The 19,195-nt window shown below is 44.1% G+C and overlaps 1 protein-coding gene across 4 annotated transcripts in view; it reads left to right on the forward strand.

Annotated features, from left to right (window-relative positions):
• LOC135260783 (phosphatase and actin regulator 1-like) overlaps positions 1-19,195 on the forward strand; it is a 69,391-nt gene that overhangs the window by 15,716 nt on the left and 34,480 nt on the right. Inside the window, exon 1 of one of the 4 annotated variants that reach the window (XM_064346318.1) lies at positions 16,145-16,481. The exons of 1 other annotated variant lie outside the window; for it this stretch is intronic. In XM_064346318.1, the coding sequence (XP_064202388.1) occupies positions 16,232-16,481 (250 nt within the window). In that variant the 5' untranslated portion in view covers positions 16,145-16,231. Of the gene's footprint in view, positions 1-16,144; positions 16,482-19,195 lie in introns of those variants that run through there. 2 more of the 4 variants (XM_064346320.1, XM_064346319.1) reach the window with 2 other exon arrangements.

The following is a 19,195-nucleotide window of genomic DNA, read 5'->3' on the forward strand; positions in this document are numbered from 1 at the left end:
AGTACAGTACATTTGGTGATAACAAACATGCATCCACACTAGAATAATATGCTACTTGGTAACCCAAAATATGCATGTGCACATATATGTGTGTTTTCATCCTTGTTTGCATGCTGGGGTTAACTTTTGTCAGGATGTCGGGATGTTTTTACATGCATTAGAATAGGCATATGTTTCATGTTTGTTATCACCAAATGTACTGTACTAAATCCCATTGAATAATTGAACATGGGCACGCACAGAGACGCAGATACAGACAGACAGACACACACATACACACACATACACACAAACAAGCGCATGCACACACACACACACACACACACACACACACACACGCATACACACAAACACGCGCACGCACACACACACACACACGTTTGTGCATGATCTCTGAAAAGCAGAAAGGTTATAAACAGTAGTACATTCCCAGTGGGCCCAAGTGGAGTGGAGCTGGAGTTGGTGGAACGAAAAGAGACATAATTCTACCTCATAGAGGGAGATGAAGAGCAGAAATTAGGCTGGAACCTAAAAGATGGAACTTAAAAGCTCTGCAGCTTTGTGCTGCACACCACCCTGTTTCAGTTCTTCTGTCCCGTCGGATCTGGAGTCTGCATTCGCCAACACGCCTCTCTTACTCCATTTTGGAGAGAAAAGAAAGGGAAAATGTAGTGATAACAGAGATAAGAAGTCTGGCTGAGTTATGTATGTATCTTTTTTTCTGGCTTTGTGTTATTGAGAGAAGTGTTTATCCTTCATCGTTTTTCTCTCCATCTTTTACAAATCCATCTTTATGAAATGCTGTTGCTGTATTAGGCTTGTTTGGACTAATACTGTTCAATATACTGCAGCATTAGATGCATAGATAGACCATAATATAATGTCATACTATACGTGGAAGTTGTACATAAATAGCTATACGTAGAGCCATATAAAATATATTGAAGGAAATTAAGCTTTTTGGATTAAGATTTTATGTATCTGGGAAAACTGCATTTATGTGAAATCTCCATCCCTATATTAAATACCTCTCACTGTGTTGGCATCTGTTGCTTTTTAATGAGATGCAGTAAATGTTCATGGTCAGCATTTAGTCCTCTGGAAAGCAGGAACAATGGCTGCATGGCAAGGTTTTATTCATGAAGCCAATTGTACCATATGCTGTTCGATTTGGGTGGAACCAGTACATCGGATGGAATGAGCTCACTGGCAAAGGTCCACCGGCCACTTTTGATGACATCACCAACACACGACCAGATCGATCTCTATCGATGACCATTGTGCAGTGGATTTTTCTAAATCCTCTTGTCAGAAATTACTTGCTAAATACAAATTTTTCGATATTCATTTTCAGAATATTCTGATCCGACTGCATGTACAATAAAATCCAAAATAGCATTAATTTTGAGTGTTTTGTTCACAACAAAAGTCTCTGGATGTTGATTGACGTTAATTACTGCTATGGAAAGTTATCCTATGAAATATTCATTGAACTAATGATTTAATGCAATGTCAATTGAATTAATAGCTTCATTTGTTTTTTCAATAGGCCTTGCCTCTTTAACTCCAACTGTAGCGTATTACGTTTGCAAAGCAGATTTTCCATACGGCTGCATGGCAATGTGACAATTGCTAATATTTCATTTTATATTTATAGCCGCAGTAGCAACGCAGCGGCAAGCAGTAAACTTGCAACCGGCAAATTGCTGCCTTGCCAGCTCTCTAACGTACTGGAGTAATGTGAGCTCGTACATCATCATGAGAGACTTGATGATGTCAGTGGTTTATATCAGTGCTTATCCAATCACGCTGATCAAAGCCTCTAAATGCTCGCTTTTGGAATTCTTAATTCGTATAGTCAATTAAATTATAGTATACAGCGCACAATTCAACCTTCTTCTTGTGTTTTGGACATCCCGAATCACGCGTGAGGTTCTTGCAACGTTGCCGTGTCATTGTGGTGACATCTTAGTGTCGCTGCGGTGCCTGAGAAATATTCTGTTTGTGTCAGCTGCTGGATGAACGTTATTCACCAGATAGGCGTATCCTCCCTCCTCACCAAACTGGTCCTGAGGGCACCCGGCCAATGAGAACGCTTCAGGCAAGTCAGGTGACATTGTCGCCGTTGACAGATTCACAGAATTAATGATGGAGTTCCTTGCTCAATGGATATATTGATAATTTTACCCTTGTTAGGTGGAATTATATGAGCATGGTGTGTAGAACCTATTTCCCTAAGATTTGTCCCACACAACCTCATTGAATAGTAGTTTGTTTTAAAAAAGAAACTGTCGTGTTTGTGTTTTGTGCATTTTCTGCAGCTGCGTCAGCTTTTGGGAGATATTCGCTCTCTCCCATCTCTCCACACTGCAGTGACCCCGAGCTGAATGGAAATGTGAGATTATATCACCGTGTTTCTGTATGAATCAATATGAAAGCTGCGCGTGTCATTACGAAGCATTGTGCAAAGCCTGACCATTATCATTTTCTTAGAAACGAGACTGAAAGATAGTGTCTGATCATTCATTAAGTCTGGTGTGGGAGACCCAGTGCTTGTTCTGCCTTGAGATTGGATGTCTGTGGGGTGGGGATAGAGAGAGAGAGTTTAAGCACTACGGCAGGGATTTGGGGCTCATGCTCTCTCTTTCTCTCTAGCCATCTCTATCACTCTCTCTCTCTCTCTCTCTCTGTCATTTCTTCTGCTTCAGTCAGTCTCCCTGTCTCTCTCATCCCTCCCTCAGTTACTCTGTTTGTGTATGTGTGTGTGTGTGTGTGTGTGCATGCATGCATGTACATATGGGTGTGTGTGTGCATGCATGTCTATGTGTGAGTGTGTGTGTGTGCGTGTGTTTGTTTGGGTATGTGTGTGCATGGGTGTGTATGTGTGATAGTGTGTGTGTGTGTGTGTGTACACGTGTGCTTACGTGCCTGCGTGTATGTGTGAGAGTGTGTGTGCGTGTGTACATGCTTGCTTACGTGCCTGCGTGTGTGTGTGAGTGTGTGTGTGTGCGTGCCTGTGTGCGTGCATGCGTGTGTGTGCGTGAGTGTGTGCGTGTGTGTACTGCTTACCCCCGCACCCGATGGCCGCTTTAACACTGATAACAAACCCAGAGACCCATCAGCACACAGGACGCATTCCCTGCACATCAACCGACAGACCAGCAGTAAGCCGCAGGCCTGATTAAGCGATCCAGAGAGCAGCGTGTGGCGGCTGGGCGGGCCTGGGCGAGTCATTAAGTCCGCGTGCTGCTGACTGCGTCTGAGGGGGCTGCTGCTGAAAGTGCAGGACGCAGCACTTCCCCTGAAGGGTCTGAGCCGCCCAATAAGGAGAGGAGGAGAGCAGGGTACGGTGACATCGACGGGGAACACAGGGCTCACACACACCGCCCGCAATGTGTCACCATGCAGGGTGTTCATCCGGAAGGTTCTTTAGAATAGCGGTTGTGTGTACAAGCGTGCCTGTGTGTATGTCTGTGTGCGTGCGTGTGTGTGTGGGTCTGCATGTGCCTGTGTGTGTGTGTGTGTGTGTGTGCTCACGTCTGCGTGTGTGTTTGTTTCCCAAGTCTCTTCTTGCAGTGACTCTCAGTCTGAAGTGCACCATGCGCCCCTCCATAAACCCCCTAATATTCAAAAATCCCCATCCCGTCCTGCTCAATAGGCCGTCCCATTACCGCATGCTGCCAAGTGCTTTGTTTATTTTGGCTGGGTTCCATTGGGTGACGGCTGGGAGCATAACTCCGCTGATTCTGCAATCTTCCGTGTGGGGCATGGAGAGTGGGAGGTCCTGGTGAGTGACAGGTCTCGTGCAGTGGCTGCCGTGCTGCCTTGCAGCTCAGAGTCATCGCTATACAGAATTCATCCCAGGCACGCAAATTCGAGTTGACAAACTACGTTCAAGGCGGACAATGGCTCTCCTGGAAATAACGACAGGGGAGGACAGTAACACCCTTCTCCTTTGTGATGTCCCTGCAGCTAACGAGTTTATGAATTTTAATGAAGGTGGCCGCATTGTCCACTCCTCCGAAGACCTGCTGCATAGACTGCTAATTAAGTGGGGGCTCAGGTCTAAAGCTGGTATCTGCTGCTGCCACCTACTGGCAAGTTATTGACATAGCATCTAGTTCACCAGCTGCAGTGGCAGTGAACAAGTACAGATTCAGATGAAAACACCCTGCTTTTGGGTTTGTGCTTTTCTATGGCCTGACCGAGCTATGCACCTTTAACCATACCAGGCTTTGGATAAGGCCCTGGAAGCTATGGTCTATCTGTCAGCGCACAAGCATTATGTCAAATGGCGTTGTAGCCATTGCTGCAACCATAGAGTGTGGTGGTGTTTTATTCCGCATTATTTCTGTTATTAAAGAATGCCCTGCTTCTAAATCTAAATTGTGTTATTAAAGAATGCTCTGCGGATGGTTTAAATTGAATAGCACTGAATATTGTGGACTTAGGGTGGCCTATTGCGTACGTTCATGCTATGCTGCGAACCCAGATCCTTCACGCCCCTGTCAAGGTCACCAGAATAACAGACGATTCCTTCTAAGGAGGTGAGGTCTGGCGGAAAGCTGTAGCCAACACAATGAGCCGCACCTAAGAAACACTATCTAAAATCAGAATGACATGACTGACTTAACACCAACTCAGATCAGGTTTGGGCGATAGACTAATTAAGAGTCACTGCGCTGAGAAGACATCCATTATTCAGAGGGAGATCAGCAGTGTTCTCTGTGTGAAGCTCGCGGTGCGCTGTAGTGTTTCAGACAGTTACATTATCAGTGTGTGATCTAGACCACCATGCAGTTTAATTATTATACTACGCTTCCTCTGAGAGCATGTTATACATTGTTATGATGTTGCTCTTGAACAGCTGGTGTGATAAATTGCCATTTAAAGCACCCTCAGGCATGTCAGAGTGAGTCGCACTGGTCAGCGCGTCAGGGTGGCACAAATGCAAGACCCTGCTGAGATGGTGTGGTATCTCCCCCTTGTGGAATATTTCTGTTATTACATGGGAGTTGAAGTCAATCACTTCCTGTTCGATGGGCATAACATTTCAGAATATTTTGTGTTCCCATATTTAAAAAATAAATAAATAAGTGTGTATCAGGAAAAATACTTTTTCTCTTGGAAAAATGAAATAAAAATTCAGATTACAAAAAGCTTATCTGCTTTACGCATGCTCGGCCATTGTAATGAATGAATGAATAGGTAAATCCTTTATGGTGATAAAATGACGATGGTATGGTTTTGCCATGGTTACGTGAACCACTTACATTGGATAACTCACTGATGCAGCCTGTAGTAGGTGTTATAGAAAATGTTAATACATTCATTGAGATGGGGGTCATTTTGTGGGGTCTTAAAATTAAAAAGTGAAGAAAATTCCCTCCTTGGTACATGCCTAACATATTGTTGTGTCATGCAAAAATACTGTGTGTGTGTTTCCACATTTTCTCAGCCAGTGAAGTACATTCAAAACCTAGTGCGGCAAGGGTTTTGCATTTCAACAATGACCACTGCACTGCCCCCTGGAGGCTGAATAAAATAAAATAATAGTTGGCTATGTGTGCACAATGACCAGCAGGGGGCATGCAGGTAACGCTGAAGCAAATGTAGATTTATACAGGAAGTAATCATACAGCGGTAAACAACCCTGTGACGTCATGCAGTTATGCCCCTTAAATCATGCGCTACTAATGTGAAAATACAATTATGTGATATGTACAATAATATACACTCCTCTGTACCTCATTGCAGTCTTTGGCCTGGTTTCTTGTAACATGTAACATTTTAGTCAGATGTGCCTTTCTGTGCAGTTTGGAGTTTCATATTGGAGTTCTCCCCGTGTCTATGTGTGTTTGCTTTGGGTACTCCGGTTTCTTCCCACAGTCCAAAGACATGCAGGTTAGGTTAATGGGAGAGTTTAAATTGTCCTTGAGGTATGATTGGGTGAGTGAATGGTGTGTGGGCCCTGTGATGGGTTGATGACCTGTCCATGGTGTATTCCTGACTTTTACCCAAAGTCTGCTGGGATAGGCTCCAGCCTCCCTGTGACCCTGGCCAAGAGTACAGGGTTTGGAAAATGAATGGATGGATGGATTGATGAACAAAAGACACTCGAATCATAATAACAAGAGGGAAGGTAATGTTGCAGTGGGTGGGCTGGGGGGATGAGTACGGAAACACTAGAAAAAAAGCTATTCTGCTTTCAGTGATGTGTATGCTTTCAGTGCACCTGCATTTTCTGAAGGCATACCATTCCTGTTTTACTGTTACTTCATTAATTAGAGTTTGAAAGCCATGCAGCCAATGGAGCTACGGGAAATGTGGTTCAGAAGAGTCTGCAAAAATGCAGACTTACTCCCCCATCCCTACATCCTCCCATCCCACAATCCTCCAACCCCCCCAATCGTCCTCTCCCCCATCCCCAACCCCCCATCCTCGCATCCTCCCATCCTATGCTTATTTGCCCTGGGACAGGCCAAAACCGTCAGAAGCTTGACCGTGCGGGAGCGTTGAAGTGCAAGGCACGGGCAGGGTGGAATGGAATGTTGGAAATATCCCAGCAGGCTCTGCCCGTTCAGTAAGCACGTCGCTTCCTGGTGGGGCTCAGATCGCTAGTGCAGCGCCTCGACCCTGCTAATTAAATTAGCGCCCTGGTCAGGGGGTCCTCTCCTCACCTCGGAACGCAGAGCAGGTGCCAGAGCTATAATTAGGGACCGGTCATGGGCGTAGTACTCCAGGGGGAAAAACGTGTCACTTCCTGTTGTTGTGTGTTAGTTGAAGGAGGAGTAAAATTATTTGTAAAAAGAAAAAGAAAATAGGAAATATTTTAAAATTTATTGCATTTGTATAAATGTCATTTTCATTAGCGCAATGTTTTGTGATTTGTGTGTGTGTGTAAATATACACTGGCCAACAGTGTGTGGACACCCGAACATCACACCCATATGTACTTGTTGAACATCTCATTCCAAAACCATGGGCATTAATATGGAGTTGGTATCCCCTTTGCTGCTATAACAGCCTCCACTCTTCGGGGAAGGCTTTCCAGTAGATTTTGGTACACGGCTGCGCTTCCATTGAGCCACAAGAGCATTAGTGAGGTCGGGCTCTGGTGTTAGGCGATAAGGCCGGGTTCACAGTCAGAGTTTTAATTCATCCCAAAGGTATTCGACAGAGTGGAGATCAGGGCTCTGCGCAAGCCAGTCAAGTCCTTCCACACCAGACAAACAATTTCTTTATAGACCGTGATTTGTGCAAGGGGGCATTGTCCTGATGAAACAGGAAAGTACCTTCCCCACACTTTTGTCACAAAGTTGGAAGCACAAAATTCTATAGAATGTCATTGTATGCTGTAGATTTCCCTTCACTGGAACTAAGTGGCCCTAGCCCAAACCATGAAAAAAAGCCCCAGACCATTGTTCTTCCTCCACCAAACTTTACTGATGGCACTACGCATTCTGGCAAACCCAGATTCGTCCGTCACACTGTCAGATAGAGACTCATCGCTCTCGAGAACGCATTTCCACTGCACCATTGTCCAGTGGCGTGGTGCTTCGGTGATCTTAGGCTTGTGTACGACTGCTCGGCCACGGAAACCCAATTCATTGGTCATTGGACGTTGTTTCCAGAGGTAGTTTGTAACTCTGTGGTGAGCGTTGCAATCGAGGACATATTTTCACTCTGCGCTCCCGTTCTGTGAGCTTGTGTGACCTCCTGCCGTCCGTGTCTGCATAATGAACCCGCTTTCAAAGCCACTTTAGATTTTTTCCTCTTGCCATCTTGATCCAAAATGGAGGGCAACTGGGCCTATCACAGAGCATGATTGGATACTAATTGCTTAATTGTATAATGCTGTTCACCTGTATGGAAGCATCTGGATTTGTTATGTCTCTCCACTCATCTATTCAGGTTTTTCCTTTAATTTGTCACCCGTCTGTATATTTATAAAACAGATTTTCTCGCACAGCACTCATTTTCAATAGATAATAGCTAAAATAAAAAGGCTAAATCACAGCTGTCAGGATTACAGAAAGCTGAAACAGCTGAGCCTAAACTGAAACCCAAGCAGCCCCAGGATGGTTTAGCACTCAGGAGAATGTAGTGGCTCCTGGAACAGGGGTTTGATGGGCCGTTTGGGCGGAGTCTTCCTCCTGAGGTCAGAGTTCACACTCGACCTTTCTGGCGAAATAAAAGTAATGTTTGAAAACACGGAGCAATGTAGACAAGTGGGGGGTCCGCGGAGTTCTGAGGTTCCTCGGCTGCAGAGAGCTGCAGACTGAGCATGCTCAGTAGACCCCAGCTGGGCCGGGGGGATGTACTGTTCTCTACTAACTGCAGGAGGAAAACATCCTGTTCATCCAGACTGGGTTATCCAGCACAGCGCCCAGCTGACTGGCTGCAGTATCCACTGGGCCCGTCTGGCCCGTTTGTAGGGGGTTTAGACACTGATTCAGTTAAGAGAATAAGTACAGACTGTTTGTAATATATATATATATATATACTCACACACACACACACATACACAGTAACGCAAACATATACACACCCTTTCTCTCAGTCAAGCACACAGACACATACACACATATATGCTCATACACGCACACATATACGCACACAAACAGTCGCTCTCTCTTTCTCTCTATCTCTCTCACACACACATACACACACACAATCTCTCTCTCTTTCTCTCATGCATGTACACATGCATGTACATTCACATAAAGACACACAAATGCACACACACACACCGTCGCTCTCGCGTTCTCTGTCATGCACACACCCACACACACAGTCAGTCTCTCTTTCTCTCTCACACACATGCATGCACACACACACACATACGCACATGCATGAACATACACACACACGCATACACACACACACACACAGAGTGCGTATGGTGCGTCAGCTTCACTGTACAGTCCCTCAGAGAGAGAGAGCGGTCTGAAGTCTTACTCGCTGCGGAGAGACGCCATCATAAATTCATATTCAGGAGAGAGAAGGAGAGAGGGGGAGAGAAAGAGAGAGGCTGATATGAATTCTCATTCACATACATTACGGCGAGAGGGGGAGCTGTGGAGCATTATCATTCCCGTCTGGTACAGTAACCGAGGGAGACGGGGGCCATGACGGAGAGAGGCCGTGCTTTCACATTCACTTACAGTACAGAGATAGAATGAGCGAGGGCAGGTAGAGTGTGTGTGTGTGTGTGTGTGTGAGAGAGAGAGAGAGAGAGAGAGAGAGAGAGGGAGAGAGAGAGAGAGGGGGAGAGAGTGTGTGTGTGTGTGGTGTGAGAGAGAGAGAGAGAAGAGGGGGGGAGAGAGTATGTGTGTGTGTGTGTGTGAGAGAGAGAGAGAGAGAGAGGGGGGGAGGGAGAGAGAGAGGGGGGAGAGAGAGTGTGTGTGTGTGTGAGAGAGAGAGAGAGGGAGAAAGAGAGAGGGGGGAGAGAGAGTGTGTGTGTGTATGTGAGAGAGAGAGAGAGAGAGAGAGAAATGGGGAAAGATGGAAGGAGAGAAGGAGAAAGAGGAGAAGGAGAGCTTTCCGATAAACTGACGATTGGCCCTCAAGCTTTGTTGCGATTAGCAAAGCAGGCTAATTTTAGGGGAATCATTTGTCTGCAGGTGTTTTTTTTTCTCCTATTAATTGCATCCAGGGTGGGAGCTTCGCCTTTGTGCCTTTCACATCAAGGCTTTCCCAATTTTGCAACAGTTAAAAAACAAAAAATGAACAAAAAAAACCCATTTATTTTATTTATTTTTTCAGAATGATTTCACGTGAAGTGCTGAGTTGCAACTTTTAATGAGCTCGAGTGAAAAGTACTCAGCTGCTAATAACGGGTTTTTAGCCAGTTGGCCGTATTTTTTCAGGTGTTTTTGCTCAGAAGACATTGCGGACATTATGTTTTCATACAAAAGTGTCCCAGGGTTCCAAACAGTATAAGAAACAGGTTTTAAAATCTAAATGCGGAGGAGCACTCACCTACCACCGCCGAGACCCGGGTTCGATCCCCTGCAGCGGTACTTCCAGCTTGGTCAGACGCTCCTACGAGGACAGTTAGCAGTGTTCGCGGGTGGGAAACTGGTGAGGGTATGAGTCCTGATCGTTGCATTAGCGACTCCTACTGATTGGCGGGGGCGCCTGTTCAGCAGGGAGGGGATCTGGGGGAGATAGTGAACCTCCGCGTGCGTTACGCTCTCCCAGTGAAACTCCTCGCTGTCAGGTGAAAAGAAGCAGCTGGCGAATCCACATGTATCGGAGGAGGCATGTGGTAGTCTACACCCTCCCCAGACCAACAGAAGGATAGCGCATCGACCAGAGAATTGAATTGGGAATTGGTATAACAACTAAATTGGGGAGAAAATGGGAGAAAAATAGCAACAACAAAAAAAAACATTATAAATGTAAATGCGGGGAACAGACCAGGGAAGTGATCTGATCAGCAGGCTGGTTTCACAACATAAAAATTTTGCCAACAACTAAAAATCTTGGCTAAAAATAATTTTGTCTGTTCAGCAGAAAGGGAACTGGCAGTCAACAGGTGTGATCATTACGTTTTATAGATGAAGTGAGGCAAAGGATGATTCCATACAAGACAATTCCCACATACTATTGATAAAGCAGTGCATGAACAAGATGGACTGTACCATGTGGAGCCACAGTAGATAGCTTCTTAATCCATAGCTATTACTGATTATTCTGTCATTGATGGAAAGCATGCAAACACTGGAGGTGCAGATCTGGACATAGCCATAAGTTTTATGCATTGGAAAAACACTTTTTTGTTCTTCTGATTTTTTTATAGGTTAGAGGGCCCAGTGAAGGTCTCTAGCACCAAATTTAACCCCCAACCTGCCAAATGAATAGCCCTGGCCAATGAGACACCAGCAGATTACTCTAAATACATTCAAAGATACCCAAAGCAATATTATTACTTTATGTGATTGTTCTGATTTTTAGTTGTTTATATGGTTTATATGTTTCTTTGAAGAGGGATCCTCAGGAGCGGAGGACTTTTAAGTGTTAAATTCTGTCTCCTGTTTGACCCTGGCTCAGGTCTGAGCGCTTCTCTGAGAACGGGGTCATTAATTCCAGCGCATGATGACATCGTCGCCGTTTACTTCCCCCTCATCAGTGCGGACACTGTGCGGCAGACCGGGCCCCGAGAGCGTGATGTCAGCTGAAATGAGATAAAAGCCCGTTCATTTCTGCACTTACTCAGATGGATGAGACACGAGGCAATCTAGCCGAAGTAGCGTTTCCCGACGGTCCGCATCATCAGAGTTCAAACTGAGACGGCCGAGGTGCCCCCTTCCCAAACTTTCTGAGCCGGTGACCTGCTTAACGAGGGGCTTGATTAAAGGGGAACTCCGGTATCCTTTTATCTTACTGCTCTCTCCACGGTTGGACGGTATCTTGGTAGATGGTTTGAATGGTAGACCGTTCACCTGAAACACCGCTTTTTTTCACCTGGCTACGCATCAGGAGATTGAAAGTGAGCGAGGCTTGACCGACCTGCATCACTCAGGATTTTTCCAGAACAGGACACAGATATGTAGAAGATTAGTGTGTCTCAACTACCGTGTTTGTTGACTATATCAAAGGTGGACGGGTCAGTTTACCATAAAAAGCTCATTTTAGGGGGAAGTTCCCCTTTAAGGGGGGATGGGTTGGTGGTGGGAGATCAGAAGGCTGGAGCAGGACGGTGATAGTGTGTAGGACATTCTGATTTAGAGCAGAGGTCGCCAGCCTTGTGTCCTGGGTGCCCACAGCTCTCACCCTAAAACAAGAATTTCAAAGGCAAAGCTTTCTAACGCTTGTGCTAGTGTGCACTTCCTGGCCTTCCAGGTACCATGAAGGTATTCGCAGTAGTGGAGACCCTGTAGAGGCCTATAGGGCATGTGTGTTAGTGTGCACTTCCCAGCCCTGTGGAGGCCTATAGGGCATTTGTGTTAGAGCACACTCCCTGACTCTGTGGAGGCCTATAGGGCATTTGTGTTAGTGTGCACTTCCCAGCCCTGTGGAGGCCTATAGGGCATTTGTGTTAGAGCACACTCCCTGACTCTGTGGAGGCCTATAGGGCATTTGTGTTAGCGTGCACTTCCCAGCCCTGTGGAGGCCTATAGGGCATTTGTGTGAGTGCACATTCCCCAGCCCTGTGGAGGCCTATAGGGCATTTGTGTTAGTGCAGACTCCCCAGCCCTGTGGAGGCCTGTAGGGCATTTGTATCTATCACAGTGCAGTGATTAGAGCTTTGAAATCTGGTCCTGAGGTCCATGGATGTGTGAGGTTCTGATCTGAGGAGGTGTGTAATTGCTATAATCCCTGCAGGAAATGTAGGTCTGGACCATTTCACAGTCCCGTAGGATTTTTCTATTCCACCTGAAGACTTCAAAAGGTCCTTGCACACGCACATGCACTTGTTGCATTTTTACAGACTGTTCCCATACCTGTAGGGAACCATTAGCTCATTAAAAAACATTGTTTTCATGGTCAGATTTGTCATACCATCATACCATATCAGCCAATGAAAAATAAATAAATAATACGATGCATTGCTCACCGGTGCTGCAAGTAAAACCCCAGATCTGTTTAAAATGTCAAATCTTGAAAGCGAGGCCGTGTTTTTTAGCGTAGAGGCGTCGGAAAACGAGCTGCCGTGTCTCGAGTTCCTCGACTTTCCACTCAAGTTAGGCGAACGAGCCGCATACAGCTGCTTCTGGCATGGGTCAAAGGCGGCGACTGGTGGTGGTGCTCGCGTCAGCATGGCGGATGTGTAGCTGTCCTTGTGTCACCTTCAATGTTAGCTGTTATATGTAGCTTATGGGAGAAAAACTCTTGTTACTATATGCATCTTCTGTTTTGTTTTTTTTTTCAATCTGATGCACACTCACTCTGGCCTCGGCACTGCTATTTATTTGTTTGTTTGTTTTTTTGTTTGTTTATTCCTGTTAAATGGCTTTCGTGACGTCGCTGTGTGTGTAACAGACGTCTGTCTGCTTTTGGTTTGGAGTGACGGACCTTTAGCCTACCGCTTTTCCATAACAAAATGTTTTTTTTTTCTCAGAATGATGTAGCACGAATGCTTTAGAGGTTTTGCTTATAAGTCCACAGCTGGCTTCATTGGGGAGTTTTTTCCATTTGTTGTGGTTGTCAGTGATGTGGCCTGTTAAACAGTTTCATGGTGCAATCTGGCAGAAGTCGATGAATGCCCAGCCACATCTGTAATCACGAAAGGTTTCATACTTAGCCACGAGATGCAAATGTGCGTTAAGAATAAACTTAAATATTTAAGAGCTCTGCATAATGCACGGCATCGGAGACCTTAATGTTTGACCATAAATACACTTGACAAAGGGATGCACACTATGCCAGTCACGTAATTGGAATGCCAGTGCAGATACAGTGTGCCCCCATTTCAGTGGGGGATGGGGATTGTATTCCACACTTCTTTTCGTGGCAACAGCGATCACTGACAAAGATGGTGAATACGTGATAAGAAAACACTATTAACTCCAAGTGGTGCATGAGATGTAGTCCAATTGTAGTCGGATTGTAGTCTGTCAGAATTTATTATGTGCGCTGTGACTAAAAATCTTCATATATGAATAGTTGAACTGTATATTTTGAAAAATATCATAGACATTTTTATGTGCAATGAAGGATATTTTACGTACTTCCAGGAGTTTCTGATGACAAGCTGGCTTTTTTAATGGCTAGTATTGGGGCATTTGGGGATTTGTACTCTAAACAATGAAAGGGCATGCCCAGTAATTCCAATATTTTTAAATATTTAAACAATAAAGCATCAAGCAGCGTGGCATAACTACAGTGAGCTGTACTGCAGAATTTTTCAATCAAAACAAGTACAACAGAAAGGGTGAGGGGCAGGAAATCTTAATTTCAGTTTTTTTTTTTCTTCTAATTTTTCTTTCTTTCTGTTGTGAAATTTACAAAAGTTTCTAGCCTAGCTAAAATGTAAAAAATTGGTTGTTTCAAATGATTTGACCAAATGTCCCAATTGGAGGTTGAACACTCGAAGGACCAAGTTCAGACAAGCTCAAATATTTGCAGTAGGATTTTACATATGCTACATTATGAATTGAAATCAACCGGGCTTAAAATTCCCCAGGATGAGTTGAAATCAGTTGAGCTTACAAATGTCCCATTATGAATTTAAGTTTTTTTGATTGATCAGTTTTTTTTTAAAATTCACTGTATGATTTATTTTGTTTAATCATAACTGTTTCATTTTTAACATGATTCAAAATTTGAGGTGCCCCTAGAGATCTCACGGCACCCACTTTGAAAAATGCTGCCCTAGAGGCACAAGCTTGCTGTACAAGCTTCTTAAAGGTGTACTTTCTTGTTTTAGACCACAATCCCTTGAATGCCTCGATACCAGCTATTGTAAAGCCAGCAGTCAAAAGTAAGCATCACTAAATATGGAAAATATCCATAAGTAAACATCAGAATATGTTTTTGACTTCTTATAGGCTTTATTAATGATTGACTTAATCTGACTTGTCTGTGAGACAAAAGTCCCTGAAAATCTGACAGGTTAGTCCTTTCACAAGGCGGGTAAGTTCCTATACTGTAGATTTCTGAGGGATTTGTATTTTTTCTATACAGTTAAGGGGTTTTAAATAAACTGTGCCTATTTAACACACCAGTAACTTGTACTGTAGATGAGCAGTTTTTGGACCAGGCATTTTTTCACTCTTACGCCGGGCACCCACCGCACGCGTCGCGTATGCGTCGCGTAAACAGCAGGGCGAAACAGCACGGCGCGACGCGTAGGGTGTCTCCACTGGTTCCGTTTGTGTCGCGCAAAGGCTTGCGTAAAAGCTATATATTCCTAGTAGTTCTCGCAGTCTGCAGTGGGATTACATCGTGTATTTCACGTTTGTTCACGACTGTTGATTATGGGTTAAGTGAATACTTTGGTGAGAGACCTTTTTCAGTTTGTTAATTTGGTAATATTTCGTTACCTCGTAAATACGTGAGAAAGCAAACGCTTTCAAGAATTACCATAAACTTAAATCGCAACGTAGCCTGCATAACAATCAATCTCAAACTGTATTAATTTATTTGCTTGGTCAACAAGCGTGCCAATTTCATGAAGAATATGTAATGATCATAATAATAATAAATAATCCGTAATCAACCATTGGGAATTCCTGTGTTGTCTTGTCATTCACGTCAAAACATTTATATGATCAGATTTAGTAAAATCAGCTAATCATGAAAAAGACAGTAACAGTTTAATCTTGAAGGGATATGAACACCACAACGCCATGAACACCGGAAGCTTTGAAGTACAAGTGCGATAGGCTACGTCTTTCTGTGGTGTATTTTCAAATTTACCCCACCCCCTCCGCAAAATAAGACAGCGAAACTAAGTTTGCCTTTTCCCCAGGTTCCAGTTATTTATTTATTTATTTTTACAAAACGAAAAGGCTTGTATTTTTTTAGCTGCTTATAAAATATCTGGGAGGTAACTAGGGACACACCCCCAGTAATATAAGGATGAAATATAAATCAGAGCATGTATACCTAGCATTTTAGAGCATATTTCTGTGTATAAACAGGCCACCGTGACGCGCGACAAGCCGAAAAAATAGAACTGAAGCGAAAAACTACGCTTCAGTTCGCTTGTGTCGCGCGAGCTTCGCAGCCGGTACGCGACGCGTTCGCATCTGGTGGAGACGACGTCGCCCGCTGCCGTTGTAATAACAGTACTTCAACTACGCTTCAGTTACGCGCGTAATACGCGCGTAGTGCGCTCGCGGCCGATACGCGTGCGGTGGGTGCCCGGCTTTACTCAAATACAGTTTTTGAGTACTCCACCCACCTCTGCTTATCAGAGATCAGTGAAAGGTAACGAAACATGGAATCAGCATCGGAATGCATAATGCGTGCCATAACAGGGGCTTAGCATGATTTTTATTATCTTATACCAAACGGATGTGCGAGCGCGTCTGAATGTAAGGTGTAGGCTTATGATTGGGTGTGTTGCTGACGTCGGTTGGGGGGGTAGGGCTACGCCAAGCTCAGCACCGTAGTCACCGCATTGGTTGAAACCGCTAGGTCACGGGAGTCTATCAGATTCGACCGTGGGCCTGTGCGTTTATAAGCCCCCTCCCAATGCAGCTCGTATTTAGACGCAACTCTCCCTTCGTCTTTGCGTGTTCGTGGGTCTGACAGTCCGCCAGCCAGCTAGTTTTATATGGCGGATTCCGTGCGCACGATCATGCACGGGACTTGGTTTACCACCGGGCACAGGGGCGGCACGTCCGCGGGAATGGCATTGGAGAAGCCGAAGAAGAATCCTTTTTACCTGGTCAGAATGAAATCTCTCACTGGCAAGAAGGAGACCGCGAACAATAACAACATGCCCTTCATTATCCACTGCCACATCGGCAAAGAGATAAAGCACATTTGCAGCAACTGTAGCCGCGGGAACGAGGCGCGGGACGGTGAGTGTGCGGGTGTTGTTATTGCTTGGGCTGGCGCGGATGGAGAGTCTCGTGGAGGGCTGGTTTAGAGCCGGACGCCGTTTGATTCCGTGTCGGTGAAATGCATTTGCTATATACAGCTGTTCGTTTGCTAAGAGCTATTTTCACTGCACGAGATCCCGCAGATCCTCCTAGGAAGGAAAGAGGGATGGGATTAACCGAGTGTGTTTTATTTAAGGCGTTGTAAAATATTTACTGGGCGGCATTTGATGGAATAAAACGGTACATGATCGCCCGTCCTCTCTGAATTCGGGCAATTATATTACTGGGTTCATTTGCATAGCTGCTAGAGGACTGTTGCAAATACCCGAACGCAAATGTAGAGCGCAAACCAAATTCCCAAATCCTCATTTAAACACAGGATTTCACCTATGAGAGACACTGGTATTACGTTAAGTGTAATTACAACTGGACAATAGTATTGCTTAAATTTCAGGTTGGCCTTTCAAAATTGGGGTTGTACTGCATTTGAAATATCTGAAATTGTCTTAAAGAAATTATTTTATTTTTTATTTTATTTTTGTTTGCAATTGTCGAATAATTTCGTGTTTGTGGTAGTTCAATAGTCATCGGTACCTTCACCTTCTTCTTAAATTACCTGGAGGCTAATGGCCGCAATTCATGAACGCTAACGGCCAGACACAAGATGCTTGGTTCTAACTGATCTAGCTGTAACTCCGGAAATTGAACACTAGAAAATTGCAATGATTGGTATACGGTCTTGGCTAGATCAATGCTAATTGTGGACACCAGTAGTGGACGAAGAGCAGTCTTTTGATCTTGCCCAGTTGTATTGTTTTCACGTTTCCTTTTGTAGTTCTGCTTGTTTTGTATACATTGTTTTATGTTGCCTTGAATTTAGCAATGCTTTAACTGTTGCCACTGTTTCTGACCTACTTTGGCCAAAAAGGTTTTTAATCTCAACATGACTTCCTTGCAAAGTGAAGGCTGATGGTAATGTCTGATGCCTTCACGTTCGGCTCCTAATTCAGAGTTGAAGCTATGGAATATTGAATATCATTTATGATGAGCACAAATAAAGAGACTAGAGTTTGAGATTGTTGATGTTTATTGTGAGCATCACCACACCCCGGGCTATAGTCTGAGTTCCTTGTTTCCCAGTGCTGGTGAAGTTCATCCCAACAATGGACTCTGTCTTCTGTGGGCATTACCTGGACTCTGTATATTAACTGCACAAATTGAGTGCCAGGAAAATAAACAAGCCTGTCTTTGCTCTTGTAAAAGTAGTATTTTACATAGGAATGTTGGGAATTTCAAAATGTTTTGAGACTCATTACCTTGACAGCTTTAAAATTTTTAAAAAATAATTTTCTAATATGGAGGTGGTGGCCTACAAATACGAATGGTGGCCTGTATAGTGGATAAGCACACTGTAGCTTAGTGGTAATGCTGCTGGAGAGTGTGGTTGCTGTTCTCAGTTTGGGTAGGTGTTTCTTGGCTTTGTCAGTAGTAAACCTACTTTTTAATATTGAATCTTGGCATTGGTGTAACAAGTTGGAACATCACCTAGAAACATCTTGGGCTGGCACCTTTTGAAAATAACTTCCTTGCAAAATTAGTTGGACACGTGAGAAATGAAGTCAACTTAAGTCCACCATGTGTACCTATAGGCTAATGGTTCAATAATTAAACATAAGTTAATGGAATCTGTAATCAACCAAGACAAAAAAAATTTCCGAATATTGGTGCAAACAGAATTATTTTCAATTGGTTTGTAATGTTCTGGAGTTTTATTGGCTTCTGAAAGGTAGAAGAGTAGTAAGAGTTCTGAAGTATTTAAATTAATAATTTGACCAAGGCTACGTTTGCTTGTGACCTCCTCTTTGTGCAGGTAATGCTTTAATCCCATGCCCCCCATGTCTGGATTTGAGTGTTGCCTTTTTAATTAACGAACGGTGTAATGCGTTCTGTGATAATGACACCAGGTCAGTATGAAGGAATTTCACCCTGGGGCTAGGTGTACTGTAATTAAGCACACCATAGAACATAGAGTTTTGCCCAAAGGCTTTAGTGAATCGAAACCGCTAACTGACAACCAAAGGTTGTTTGAAAAAACCGTTGCTATTGCCTGGTTTGGTTTTAATGGAGACCGTGTTCTTTGTGCAGATCGTTGGCTATGGATGGTCACGGTCTTAATTTTAAAATTTGAACGTGCCGGGGTGGTTCTGTTGATTTGGATCTCCGCTGTGCGTGTTGTGTGCTGTGTGCGTTTTTGTTCTGTGTGCGTTTTATATTTGTCCGTACGTGTGTGTTTGTGGATGTGTGGTTTGCTTTGTGCTTTATGTTTTGTGTTTTGTGTTTAAGCTGCTTTGAGCTGCTTCGGCTGATGCACAATTGCTTTTGGTTACACCATCAAAGGCACGGGCAGGGAATAAATAGAAATAAACTGTTGGACAGTTGGTGACAGTGTAGCTTTATTCATTAGTAGTTGCAAAGTAAATAGGGCACTGTATTTTAACGAACAAATTTACTCTTTTAGCAGTTTGTTGGCTGCAACATTGTTACTTTTTGTCATTATGATTGTTTTATATTATTTTCTATCCGTCCATAGTGTCCCTCCATATCCTCCATATCAGTCTTTTTTTTTTTCCATTAGGTGAGAATGTGCTGCTCGACTATATTCCATGCAGTACTGCTAGAGGCTCATTTCTGCA

The sequence above is a fragment of the Anguilla rostrata genome, chromosome 8 (assembly GCF_018555375.3).
Source record: "Anguilla rostrata isolate EN2019 chromosome 8, ASM1855537v3, whole genome shotgun sequence".
NCBI classification, from domain to species: Eukaryota; Metazoa; Chordata; class Actinopteri; order Anguilliformes; family Anguillidae; genus Anguilla; species Anguilla rostrata.